Source organism: Apaloderma vittatum, unplaced genomic scaffold, assembly GCF_000703405.1.
Source record: "Apaloderma vittatum isolate BGI_N311 unplaced genomic scaffold, ASM70340v1 scaffold10337, whole genome shotgun sequence".
NCBI lineage: Eukaryota > Metazoa > Chordata > Aves > Trogoniformes > Trogonidae > Apaloderma > Apaloderma vittatum.
Window position 1 is genome coordinate 1 of NW_009724537.1, and position 13,982 is coordinate 13,982.

Genomic DNA, 13,982 nt, shown 5'->3' on the forward strand with positions numbered 1-13,982 from the left:
ATAAAATATATAAACCTTCTCTCTCTCCTCACATAGATATTTTTACAAATACATGCAAGAAACTTTTATTTTCCTGACATAAGGCTGTTCCTAAGCTAATGATGGTTCCATTACTGGAATACCCATGTTAGAAATTCTGTAACTGCAAGGCAAATGCCTTTACTTAAATTCAAGCACAGGGTCTGGTTCCATGTCATCATCAACAAGTAGGATCACATATACACATTAAAAGGATCCAAAGCAGCTAGACTGACAAGTAAAAAACCTGAGACTCAAAGGCTCTTTGAAGTCCTGTAAATAATCCTCCCAGTAACAAGTTACTCCCTGATACTACAGTCTACAAACAGCCATGCTAGCAATTGACTCAACCTTGATTGAGTCAAGGTTCAGCCCCTCAATCTTCAAGAATCAAACCTTTTAAACGTTTTTTCTTTTTCAAAAAAAAGTTTCACTTTTCCTTACTCCAAAATGATCCTGATACTATTTAACTGAGAAAGATGAAGAAAGAAGGCATTTTGTATCAAGGACTGAAATAAAAATCCAGAATATAAGAAGAAACTAGGAAAGAACAGAAGAAGAAGCATTTTTGAGTAAATAAAACTTGAATGTGAAGATAATCAGTCATGTACTTGTCACATCATTTATTTAAAGACCATCTAAAACTAGTCAGAACACCCAGTGCACTACCAGAATAAGTGTTATACTGCACTGGAGTATTCGTATAGAGATAACAAGCAGCAGAAATGATGGAACACCTTACCTGTAGAACTGTAAAAACTGTACTGACGTGAATTGCAAAATAGAGCACACCAATGACTATACACACAATCAGATCAGACTGCAGTCGTTCACTCTGGGAAGTGAAAATAAAGTAATTTTAGAAAATACAGGTGTTGGTTATCGTCTTCATATTCTTAATGTTCATCAGCTGTAACACTGATGAGTAAAGATTCTTAAATTTATGGCAGCGTTAACTGCTTCCATTGAAGGTATCAGAAATTTTACAAGATAAATCTGATAGTTAAGAGCATTAGTTCAAATCAGTTAAGTGAGAAGATGCATACCCAAAGCAAGAGAAATTAATATACCCAATATATTCTCTCTCCAACTATGGACTGAGTTAAGTAATGTTTACACTATAAAATTAAGAGCTCAGGAAAAAAGCTGCCTAGACAGAGCTAACAACCAGGCAGGACAACTAGGCTCTCTTCCTCCTTTGCAGAAGGGTAACGGAAAGCTTTGGAATGACCCTGAGGAACGAGAGTCCATACCTCTTAAAAAAAAAAATTAAAAAAAAAATTTGAAGGCAAGCTGTTAGACGGCCTCAAAAAAATAAAATAAAACGAGCAATGCCAGACTCGGTCACAAGGGGGCAATATGTACTTAGGGCCACTACAAGTCACGAGCTCAGAGCTGTTCCCACTCTGTAAATACAGTATTACTGTTTTCAGTCCAGAAAAATTATTAAATGATTAACTGCCCCAAAATCGGCCAACTAATTACACACAGCAGCTACTGCTGCAAGGTCTTAACTTCCTGGGATACAGTCGTCTTTTTTTAACCAGTAAATCCTGACTTAAAACACACACAAAGAAAGAAAGAATATATCACAATCCTCAGCAAGCCTGCCCTTTTGGTGACCAACAACATAGTTTGAGAGCTGAAAAAAGGCGATTGTAGCTCATTCACTCCTGTTATGCATTAAAAGGATTGTGGTTTCTCTGCCTGAAATATTTACTTGCAGTTTCCACACACTGCACCTTGTCACATTTGTGGCTGCTGTACTACGAGAAATCCCATCTATATTGTTACTCCCTGCTACAGGTAGACTTACATCAGGTTAAATTAATATTCAGCCTTCTTTTACAAAAGTTCAACATACTAAACTTACATCTTCTAGTTACTGCTCCACTGTATGATAAAGAGTAATGTATATTTATGAAAGTGATAAAATATATATTTAGAGTGAATTTTTACTAAATATTCGAAGTATGTGCTGAAGTAAATGAAGCAGGTTACATCTGCTTTTAAAAAAAATACCCCACAAAAAACCCCAAAACATTTTCCACCACTTATTTTCTGTCTCTTGAACACCACACACAAAGCTCACAATTACTAGAACTAGAGACTTTATATAGTTTTGCCACCGTTATTCCCCACTAACTTCCACACAGAAGTATCATTTATTATTCTTGATATGATCTCAAAGAAAATCACCAGTGATACTTCACTGAATTCACACTAGAGAATTCCAATTCTTCCATGTGCCTTCTTTTAAATAATTTCAATTGCGCTATATTATACTCCTGATGTAGTGTATTTGTTCATTTGCAGATTTAAAGGAAATGCTCTAATACTCATCCTAATCAACACCACGGTAATTAACAAGTGTTGTGAACCACATAAGATCCAGATTGATGCTATAGAATCCAACATAGAGTAAACACTTAGACTGAATGAAAATAGTAATTGTAATTAAGAAGCCTACTTACCACAGAATTTCTAAGCTTTTCAGGTAAAGGATCTTTTACTTCAGACAGAGGATCCTCAGGGTTTTTGTCTTCAGAATTAGGAAAAAATTTTGATTGCACTAAAGAGCTTAAAGAGAGTCAAAAAAGAACCCACTGAAAAGCCTGTCTTGTTTATGTGGTTTTACAGTAACAACAGAAACAAAAGTTCTATTGCAAGAAAAAAAAACAAACAATCCTGACATATTTATGCTTTCAATGTGGCTGAAAAAAAATTACAAATATGAGATCTCAACTTCATGAAAGAATTAGTTCTCTGGTTGCACATAACTACCACCATTAAAGAGTAGCAGCCAGACTCTATTCTAACAGTAGTTTCTCCAGTACCAGCAGGAGTAGCTGAGCAAATACTGAATTTTACCTGGAGTTCTCAATACTCATAAAACAAAACCCTTAGTTCCTAAATAACTGCACAGAAACGAAACCTGGCACAAAGTTTAGAAGCAGTCTATTTGTCAACATCTTAGAGAATCAAGAATTCTTCTGTTTAATTCAAATTTCAACAAAAAAAAAATATCTACTACCCTGGTTAACTCATGAATTAGCCACACTGACCAAACTACTAAATTCTTAGCTTACCTGGCTGGTTTTGGGACTGGTACTAAAGTCCCGAAAGCTTGTATCTAAGTTTTTAGAAGGCCATATGCAGCACTGTTAGCCATACCTAAGTGTCTCTCAACCCCTCAGTGTGATTTTTCTCAGAACACCCTATGTGGTACAGAAATATTAACTATTTGTTTTCATGGACAGGAAGGTCACTACAGAATGAGCTCTAGATCTTCAAAGGCAATTAGGTATGGCAACGGATTGCAGTGCTTAACTGTGTCACTCTGGTTACGGAGGTGAACCTGCAGGTCAAACGTCCGCATCCAGGCTATAGTCCTTGGGAAGAACGAAAGCACAGGTATCGAGGGGCAAGGACCTCGTACCAACAGAGTAAAGTCACCTGGAGTACGAGTAAACAGGGCAAGGTTGTCAACCCAAAGATAAGAATTCTCCTTCCGTGTGAACACTCACAAATCGTTAATCTCACAGTTCACAGAAAAGGCCCCTCGTTATCTATGCCCAACTACTGCTTATTAAATTCATCCAATTTTATGGCTAAATTTGAACCTAAGTTCAAGCTCTGCCTAAGCCAGGTAAGTAGCTGAACCTCTATTGGTTGTCCTGTAGGAGGTGTTTCTCCTACTGGAACTATTTTGTTTTGCACACATAATCATTAACTGAATCAGAAACACTCCCACCATCAGATCAATACTCCAACTCAGAATAGCAACACAAACAGATGTCTGCCCATGGTGAACAGGAATGCTCATCACCAAACCAGATCCTTACTGTTATGCATCTGAGATGAAATTATCTGAACAAGTGCTTTGAACTTGCATTCAAGGTAAGAATACAGTTACAAATTGAGAGAAACAGCTCAAAAAAATCCACATGTGGGATTCAGCTTAAACTAGTGCTTTGATCACCTCTTTAAACACAGATTTGGTACAAGTTCTCAGTTCAAATGCACTAGCAGAAAGGTTGCACCCCACTGGCATTTTGGAGAATATTGGCAGGCAGTTAAATCTGGTTTTTGGCACATAAGTGATTTGCCAAAATTCAAAAAGCAAGGTTCCCATTCAAGAAGGAAATAGGTAAAAATACTTGAGAATTTCTAACGCCTCAACTAAGATCGTATTATTTTTGATAATGCTGGTGACTACCAGCTCAGAGTATTAATATCTAACATTATAAATACTCTTTCCTTGCAACTTTGCTCTTCCTTGGGGAAGTGACACAAACTGAGTTACTTACAAAAGCACGGAAGGGTCACTACTTTGTCTGCTGAGATGATACGATATTGCCACTAACAGACCACAAAATATGGAGAAGAGAACTGGAATATGCTGCCCATCCCAAGAATCCTGGAGACAGAAACATTAAGGAAAAGAGACAAAAGTGTAACATTTATCTGATGTACAAGAATTATGTTCTCATAAAAAAAGAATTAACTACAATTCCACAAAAATGACACTAGACATTTAGTATAAAAATAACGTTCAGTATTCACCTATGTTGAACTATGGATGAGAAACTCTAACAGAGTACATCGCTTAAGCCTACACCATCTTTAGCATTAAACAGTCATCAATTTTCATAGCCCTTATGAAGAATTTCCTGCATTTCTTGAACTCACAGGTTCTTGGAGCTGCATTTCATTACTTCTTTATTTTAAAAGTTTTCTCTGTTTTTACTCAATTTACTTTTTTTGATGCAGTGAATTCTGACTGAACCAGTGGTTTTATTTTTGTTTTCATGATCTGTACTGGATCTGCAAAGATGAGACAGTGATTCTTTGCTAGAGCTTGTTTATCTTGAACAGATGTGTTTACAAAAGGCTAATGAGACAAATGTACAAATTCACAGGAAGCTAATGATGTTCTGCGGGTGATAGCATCAAGGGAGTATTTCCTCCGGCAAGTTTTTACTCTCTGTTTTTACTCTCTGTGGAAAAAAGCCAGGCAGCTCTGAGTTGGAAAATGCAGAAAATAATGGTGAATTGAGAGCATTAAATTACACACCCGAAACCAAGAAAAAGAAGCAATACAGCACCGTTTTCAAACAGAACGGCACTTCAAACAAGGAAAAACTGTTGGGTTTGGGCTTTTTTTTCCCCCTCTGCTTTGTCAGCTAATCCCACGTTTTAGATAGGCACACACCTTCATTTTGACACTACAAACTGCTTTCTTTCAAGTAAGGATTAATTTAAAAAAACCTATTTCTGTTTGCAGCACTGAAAAAAATACCATCTTGAAAGGTTAACAAACCAGTATATGAAGACTGTGCCAGAAACAAGCCACTTCTGTGATTTCCCCCCCCAAAAAAAACGTGGAAGGAAACTCAAGGTAAATGTCACATGGTTTGCCTTTGTACAGGCACAAAACATACACCTTTTTAAGCAAAACATCTGCTTTGTTCCTGCAATGTTCCTTTACTGCCATCACAGCTGAGCAAATGTAAAACTCCATCAAACAAGATTAGCATTTGAATTAATTTTCTATATATTTAAGTATTTTAAGATATAGGGAAGCAGAAAACGAACCCCAAAGCACCAGTGTATGCTGTGTCTAAAATTTTGCTCACCTTCAGGGCACCATAGCACAGTCCATACAACAATGCTACTGCCACAATACTACAGATAAAACTGTAAAGTGCTGCAAGCAGGCTTGTGGTAGCTGAATATCATAGAAAAGGAAGGAAAAATAAATAGTGTTAGATTAGGTGAGAATACAAAATACTTCATATGGTTTAAGAAAGGTATCGGCCTCACAGTTGCAACTTCCCTCTAATAAAAAAAATAATTATAAATAAATCCAATCCACGGCAACTACTTCTATTTTCCCCTACAAATGATTTTGGTTTTTGAAGAGCAATTTATGTGGATTCACCTCCTCATCTATTCACCAGCATTACCATGGGAGTGGATAACAACTGCAACAGAAGCAGTTGAGGAAGAAAGTGCACTTTTGACAGACTTACCAGGGACAATAATTCTATTTCTCAATCAGAAGACTTCCAGCGTTTGGTTTTTTTTAGAAACTTTAGTGATTTCTCTATATGTAACCCCACCTTCTGAACACAGAATGCTAACTGTACTTTTAACTAGCCCATTAATTTAATCTAAAGCTTTTGCCACTGACAAAAACCACTGCTCACCATTGCCACCGAAGACATGAATATCCAGCTGTTCACAGAGATACATCACAAATGTATTCACCTGAGGCAGGAGACCAATGAAGAATACTATAGGGAAACATAGTGTAAACACTACAGAAGAAAAAAAAAGTTGAAAAAGTGGTGAATGTGAAAAATACAGCATGGTAATGTAGTCTTCAGTACACCAGTAACTCAATATCACCAAAATATTTCTACTATCATTTCTAAGTTAATCACCCATTATGTAAAATCTTTACTTCAAAGACTCAAAAATTACTGAATATAGAGGTTACATAGATCAATAGCCAGATTTCTTGTACTTCCATTTTGACCACTTGTAGAAAAAGACCCAGGCTAGCTCAGGCTTTCCATTTTTACATAGCAAAGATCAGCCAAGGCTGTTTACAGATTAGAAGATTTGTAAGTTTTCGCTCGTACATGAGACTTATCCAAGCCTAACTGCCTGCCTGGAGTTCTAGGAGCAAGCTAAGACCAGCCATTTCACCTCTGGGTTTCACACCACTAATAACATCCAACAATTTTACTCATTTTCCCACACCGCCTCTGACAAGTTCTGATTCTAAGTGACTTTTTGTTCGTTTTTCTTTAAATGAAAATGGTTAACTGAATGGAGCCATTAAAACCCCTGCAAATCACAGTACTTAAGAATGCAACGATAAACAAATCCACTTAATTTTCATACAGGGAATGGTATGTACCAATGTCTACTTACTATTTACTTTTAAACGTAAAGGAATAAAAGATGTAGAAATAACAATTGTGAACAACTATTAAGTAGTTCAGATATAATTCACAAGCAGCAGCATATAATACGTTTTAGGTTCTGAGGGACAGAAGGATCAAACCATGAAAATAACCAACAGAAAAATTTCATAGTCTGGGGGGATTTCCATAACCTGACTGACCTGTCACTTCAGTGCCCAAAAGAAACAACACATATTAAAGTATCCTGTATAGAATCACAAATCTCAGTTTTAAGTTTCTACGTTTATATCCACAGAACAGTTGGACACTTTTAGGAACATGGCTTAGCGGTGGACCTGGCAGTGGCAGGTCAACAGTTGGGCTCAATCTTAAAGATCTTTTCCAATCTAAACGATGCTATGATTCTACTAAAGGATATCGTACTAAAAATATCTACAGTGAGATAGGCACCGAGAATCTCTTTTTTCCCCACTCCTTGGCAAAGTTAAATAACTAAACATTGTTTAAAAACACGTAGGTTCAGGGCTTGGGAAGAATGTTCAGTTCTGCATCTTTTTTAATGACACAAACCAGAAAATCTAATCTATGGACCAGATATTCAGGACCTGCAAAAAACATTTTTCATAATTCTCAGGTGAAAAACTTCATCTCAAATCACTGAGTAATGGGGCAAGTAGGCAAACAATAGTGTTCTCACTGACACGTTAGAAAGTCGTAAAGGCCTCTAAGTTAACAATCTCTGGTCCACTGAAAATAAAATTACAGAATAGATCTGGAAACACCCAATTTAAAGAGTAGTCCAGCAAAAAGCCAACATTTCTGATGGCTTTTAAAGAACATGTCCGTAACAGAATTGCCCTCTAATGGAGACCACCTCGGTGAAAACAGAGAATAGTTTTTACAAACGTGGAGCAGATTCAGACCAACTGATCAAGTCCAACATGTGGGTCACTAAATAAAGAAATAATAATTAAAAAATTATACCAGTCCTCACTGAATTGCTCTGTCCTTGCCAGCAGACAAGTTATTTAAACATAAAGTTTGCCTTGCCCTGTACCTGGGCTGTTCTAGTAGCTGTGCCTGGGAATAGGATAAAATGGCACTTGGGATTTTTACTTTCTGCTAACAAAGGACATTTTCTAGCAGCCAGCTCAATTTGCAATACACACAAAGCTTTTCGAAATAGTGCTTCAGCAACGTTAATAATTGCTCAAGGCAAGGGTGTGCATGTGGGGGAGCAGGGGCAGCAGGTGTCAGTTTATATTTTGGCTTTTTTAAAAATTTATTTTTAATTACAATAACGTGAGAGCTGTTCTGGCAATCTGGTTTTTTTATTGGTAGAACTGCTAAGGAATAGAAACCACATAAGCTGGTGCAAGACACCCAAGAAGAACAGTACAACATAAGGATCAAAAAGAATGATAATTCAGAACCTGAACTAAGAATTTTTAAAAGCTAATCTCAAAATGGACATGGCCTGGTGTAGATACTAGCATATATCTTTAAAACTGGAAAAGACTCTTAAATACTTTTTTTAAACACAACACCGCTTACACAGACATTCATGTATCACCTTATGAGAACATGGGTATAAATTATGGCAATGACACAGGGTGAGAAGAAACGGAAGAAAAGATTTCTGAAACAGACTGAGAATAAACAAGAGGAAGTCAAGCCAGTTTTGTATTTGGAATGAATCCACCTTTTCCATCACAGATACAGAATGAAATATGCCAGTACATAGATAGATCCACAGAATCTGTAGAAAAGCACCTTTGGAAATGCTTGGACAATACTCTATTCATAAATAAGTGGCTTAGACCTTTTTTCCCCTCTCAACATTTTAATTTAAACACAGGTTTACTAGCAGAAAGTCAAAGGGGGAAACAGTATGAGGTATGAAATTCAGGACATTCCTAAAATCAGGTAATAAAAACTAATACTCCAAATGCCTGAATCAGTAATTCTTCCTAACCATTAAAATTTTTTAAAAATATTTTTTTTTAAAAGATAGGAGAATCAAAACCAAGATCAAGCTTTAAATTTTTCTTGAACAGATGACTGCATAAGCACTGGAAGCATGCAGTCTTAACACTGAACTGCTGTAGTTTTTCATACAAAAGTACTTTGGAACACCTGAAGTGCAAGTGTGTTCCATGTAGATGAATTCTTAACGATTTTCTTCCCCCTCCCAAGAGGTGATCCAGAGAGGAGCTTTGCTCCATTACGGAATATGCATGAAGTTCCCACAGCAATGTAGTCTTCAAATATTTACAGTCTCTCTCTCTCTCCTTTCTATGAGCTCTGCCCAAGATTAAGTAGCTGTTACTATTTTCACTAAACTTTGTAAATAGGTGAATGGTTTGTTGGTTTGGGGGAGGAGACGGGGGTGTTTGTTTTTTAGGTCCAGTTTTTTGCAGAATGCCAGCTGCACAGTGAATGTACTTGTCGCATCTCATACAGCCCAAAATTGCATTTTTAGTATGTTCTGAGACACACTAAGTAAGATCTAATCTGTTTATAATGTTTTTTAAAAATATGTCCCCACTGTTCTACCTGATTACTAAACACATGTAACCTGATTTAAAGAGAACTCTCTCTCATTTGCCACAAGTCCCTCTAAAGATTACAAAAGAGTCCAAAACATTTCTTTAACCACTGAGCAGCTTGATCCAACTACAGGGAAACATATCCATGTCCAAGTTAAAAAGAAAGAACAGAAGGTTCAGGGATTAGGCCTAAGACACTAAATAACTAAAAAGTTCTTTTTTTCCAATTACATCATATTAGTTGACATCTCCGCAGCTTGTTACAGAAGTGATAGAAAGGGGGAACTTTCCCATCAACTTCAGCAAAGCTAAAACTACTCTTTCCAAAGGAAATTAAATGAACTGGATTTAGAAGGTGAGTGACGCAACAATGTCACACAACAAGATGCAGAGTGGAAAAAAGAAAAAAATTCTACTTTAGTCAAGCAAACAATTCAACTCCACAAAAAAAGGTACTCACCTATAACTAAGTCCCTGGCTGACAGCAGCAGCAACGGGTTGGTGAAAGCCATTCCATACAACCTGAACCTTGTTGTAGATATGTGTCTGCTGCCATAATCCAACAGCCAAATAAGACCACAACATAAACAGAAATATACAGGCCTACTATAGGCTATGATACGATTATGACCCTGTTAAGACAAAAAACCAGCAAAACAACAAAACAACATTTGGTTCATTGTTAGCAGAAAAAGTAATTGTTACTCTTCCGTTACAGATGATTTCAAAACCGAAGTTAAATGCTGTTTGTCAGCTAACGTACTGTCACCTCTACATACTCAAGTTTTGTTCATAAAATCCTTAGTGCATTGCCTTGCAGTGATATAAATTGTTTTGTGGGGGGTTTTGGTTTTGATATAACAAGGACACCATTAGATTAAGGTAGACTAAGCTATATTTACCCTTATTCTCTCTTAAGTTTTCAAGTATGTTTCTTGCAATACTAAATGCCAGAGAAACTCTGACTAGGCTTCAAAAGCAAGAGAACATATTGAAGAAAAAGCAAATAGTTTGTTACTCACAAAACAATCCTTATTTGTGTGTTCATTGAAACATACCACTTATTACCTAAAATTATATTAATTACTTGCTGCAGACGAATAATGCTTTTTCATAGCTTATTTAGGACATAATTTTATTTTGTCTTGGCAATGCAGCAGATGCACAACAGAATACAAACACATCGTGTAACACCAGCACATCAACATTTCTGTGCTCAAATGTTAATGCTTGCTAGAGCATCACATACTCAGCTTAATAGAGTGAAAAAATAAGGCTGCTCGTGCACTAGGACAGTGGAACGGTCTATAAGACCAGACGAGAACATCAAACCTCTGTGAGTTCACGCCAGCATAGCAAGTTACAACGTTAAGAACATTTCTCAGTATAATTGCTTGAATACTAAAGGTTCATCAAAAATCCTATGAGGATACGGCTCTATAGCAAAAGCAAGGCTTCAAACACTGAGGATGTGATTTGCTAAATGCAAACAAAGCACATGCAGAGGAAAAATAGGATCAGTTCCCTTCTCAAACAGTAAGAGAACACAAGCCTGTTCCGCCTCATAAGAGAGCACATAAGAGAAAGGACAAAAAGACCAAACCAAAAAGATCAATTCTCTGTGGAAGTTCTACATCTGCAGGGTTAGTAGGGAGGTACGGGCCCATAACTTACGTGTCGAGGGGAAGAAGAATCGGGCTGAACGCTCTGAAACCAAAATGGGAAAGGGGAAAGTTACTCAATCTACAAGTAAGTGCATTTAAGCAAAAGAGGGGAAGTTCTTTTAATAAATATCTAAAATTAATTTAACAATTGCCAAGCCACTCTACAGCCTTTAAACAGCACAATGTATTGAACCATACAATCTGTTCAAAGAGTATGTTTAAAACATTTTTTTAAAAAAAGCCACACATCATTTTAAAAATTTTTACTTTTTTAAAATACAAAAATCTCTTATGTACTTTAATTTTAAAACTAATTTCCACCCTAATTGTCTAATAAAAAGGAATTAAACGATCATTCTTAAATCACAAAACCCAATAACTAACTGCCTAATAAAACCACGATTCTCATTAAAAATATGCTTAGATATAAATGCTTAATATGAATACATTGAGGTGGACCCACCAAGAAAAAAAAGCAAACAAAAAACCACACTCTAACAAACACCACCACCACCACTACAATAAGACAACTTCAAGTTTAGTTTGCAAACAGTAGGAGTGTGCTCCTCTTTGGGAAAACACAAAGTTCATGAGAACAACAAACAAAGGGTTGCTTAAACATACGCATAACCATTCTGGTGAAGTGACCTTGTACAAACAACTATCAAACTTTCCATGAAGCTGAAGTTTACTCATTTCTTTTAACATGATAAACATGCAGGGTTTTTTTTCCTTAAAGCTCTAACCTGCAATACCCACAGTTATTTCTACTGTTTATAGAAAGTGAAGACTGAAATTAAAATACCTTCAACAGCGAGTACTGACAACTGGCTATTACCAGGCAGAACTGGAAGACCCAAATATCCTTGAAAAAGCCCTCTATGAGAAGTACAGAGCCCAGAAATGCAACTAGAATAGCTAGGATGACAGCTAACACGTTTTCAAGGATCTCACGATTCCTGTATTAGAGGAAGAGAGAAAAAAAGACAGAATTAAAATCTAACTACATCTAGAAAAAGCTGCAAGGGAACCGTTTGGGTCAGAAGTTACTAGGAGTTGTGCTGCTGGTAGTGAAGAAGTTAACAGAACTGAACTCGCACAGATTACACTAGTACACTGTCTTTCAGCAAAGTTAGGAGCTACCAGGGTTTCAATGCCGCTGGAAGGAATTAGTATCTTACAGAATTTAACTTTAAACAGCAAAAAGATAAACTTGAGCAGATAAATTTAGAAATCCTAGCGTCACAGAACACCAGGTTGGAAGGGACCTCAAGGATCAAAGATCCAACCTTTTTTGGCAAAGGTCACCTAGACAAGATGACCCAGCACCTTGTCCAGGTGAATTTTACAAGTGTCCAATACTGAGGAATCCACCACTTCTCTGGCAAGATCACTCCAACGGCTGATTGTTTTCCTTGTGAAATAATTCCAATGCTCAACTAGAAGCATGGTCTGTAACACAAATCTATATTCAAGGCCCACGCAACACCATTACAAGCCTGTGAAGAGTATATGCACGATAGCTTATCTATATATAATCCATCATTCATGATTTTATAATGACGAAACTAAAAATACTCTCTCTTGGCTAAAGATACGCCAAGTGGAATAATGAGAATTTCATATGATATTGCTAGTGCTATGGAACAGAATGAACAGTATTTCTGCCTGGACAGAATCACTACTATACTATTTATCGCAAGGAAGCTCATTACCAAGTGTTAAATACTTCATATATTCCAAATGCTTGTGTTAAATACTTCATATATTCCAAATGCTTGTAATTCAGTTGTCACCTGTGTTTATTTGAGTATGTAAACATAGCAGGGACAACAAGTTACAACATTGGATGACCCTTTGGAAAAACGCTTTGAAACAGCAGGTAAATTCTCTCTACTTGCTGAAATAACTCAAGTGTATGCCAGGTTCTAGACTCTTCCAATTCATTCTTCAGAGAAGAAAACAGCACAATTCTCTACGGATAGCTTTATCCATATATCACCCATAGTTTAGTTCCCATTTTTTAAATCTTGACTTTCTGAGGTCTAGTAACATACAAGGATCTCACCTATCAAATAAAGCCAGAAGAGTTAATCTATCAAAATTTATGCTAATCCAAAGCTTAGGCAGGATCCAAAAGCGATAGTACTGCTTGACTTTTTGAGCTGCTTCCTCTTGAGGTTGCATGTGGTCCTGAAGGTCGGGGCTCAGGTCAATATCTTGCTGCTCCAGCAGATCCGTGTCCATGGTTAGCAGCCTGTTCAACCTGATCTGAGGAAGAGAAAGCTAAAAGAAAGTCAGTATTAACCAAAGCTCATTTTAATTATATCACTGTATTCTAACTGAAAACAGTTGGGGGGGGAGGGGGGGAGAGAAAAAAAAAAAGCTAGAATTACTTAGTTACACTTTTGAGAAGTTACATGCTAAACACTGTCAGTTCTCAGGCTTCTACTTTTTTTCCTGTCCTTACCCTGGCAAAAGAACAGCACCAGGAATAGTTTGCATACAACACAGCTGTTTGGCATTTAAGCATATGCTTCATTTCAAACAAAGTCTGAACAGTTCTTCCAAGCACATTATCCCATTTATTCCAAAAACTTCAAATCTGAAGACAAGTAAACTGATACATGAGCAGGAATAATGTACACTACACAAGTAACCCAATTCCAAATTTATATATACTACTACACATTTCTTACAGGCAGCTAAACTGCATGCGTGCCTATGCCAAACAGTTGGTTTTGCAGGAGAAAGCAACATACCTGTGTATCAGGGCTCAAGTTCTAACTCCCTACATTCAGAATATGCTCAGA

General features: G+C 36.8%; 1 protein-coding gene across 1 annotated transcript in view; it reads right to left on the reverse strand.

Annotated features, from left to right (window-relative positions):
• Positions 1 to 760: 760 nt before the first annotated feature.
• The window catches only part of LOC104276284 (pecanex-like protein 1), a gene marked incomplete at its 3' end in the record, with an annotated part of 54,444 nt that continues 41,222 nt past the window's right edge, over positions 761 to 13,982 (reverse strand). The window contains exons 10-18 of the mRNA XM_009872541.1: positions 13,238 to 13,440; positions 11,975 to 12,128; positions 11,180 to 11,212; positions 9,966 to 10,137; positions 6,231 to 6,341; positions 5,658 to 5,749; positions 4,329 to 4,438; positions 2,493 to 2,598; positions 761 to 853 (exon numbers count right to left, since the gene is read on the reverse strand). Coding sequence (XP_009870843.1) covers positions 761 to 853; positions 2,493 to 2,598; positions 4,329 to 4,438; positions 5,658 to 5,749; positions 6,231 to 6,341; positions 9,966 to 10,137; positions 11,180 to 11,212; positions 11,975 to 12,128; positions 13,238 to 13,440 — 1,074 coding nt within the window. The remainder of the gene's footprint in view (positions 854 to 2,492; positions 2,599 to 4,328; positions 4,439 to 5,657; positions 5,750 to 6,230; positions 6,342 to 9,965; positions 10,138 to 11,179; positions 11,213 to 11,974; positions 12,129 to 13,237; positions 13,441 to 13,982) is intronic.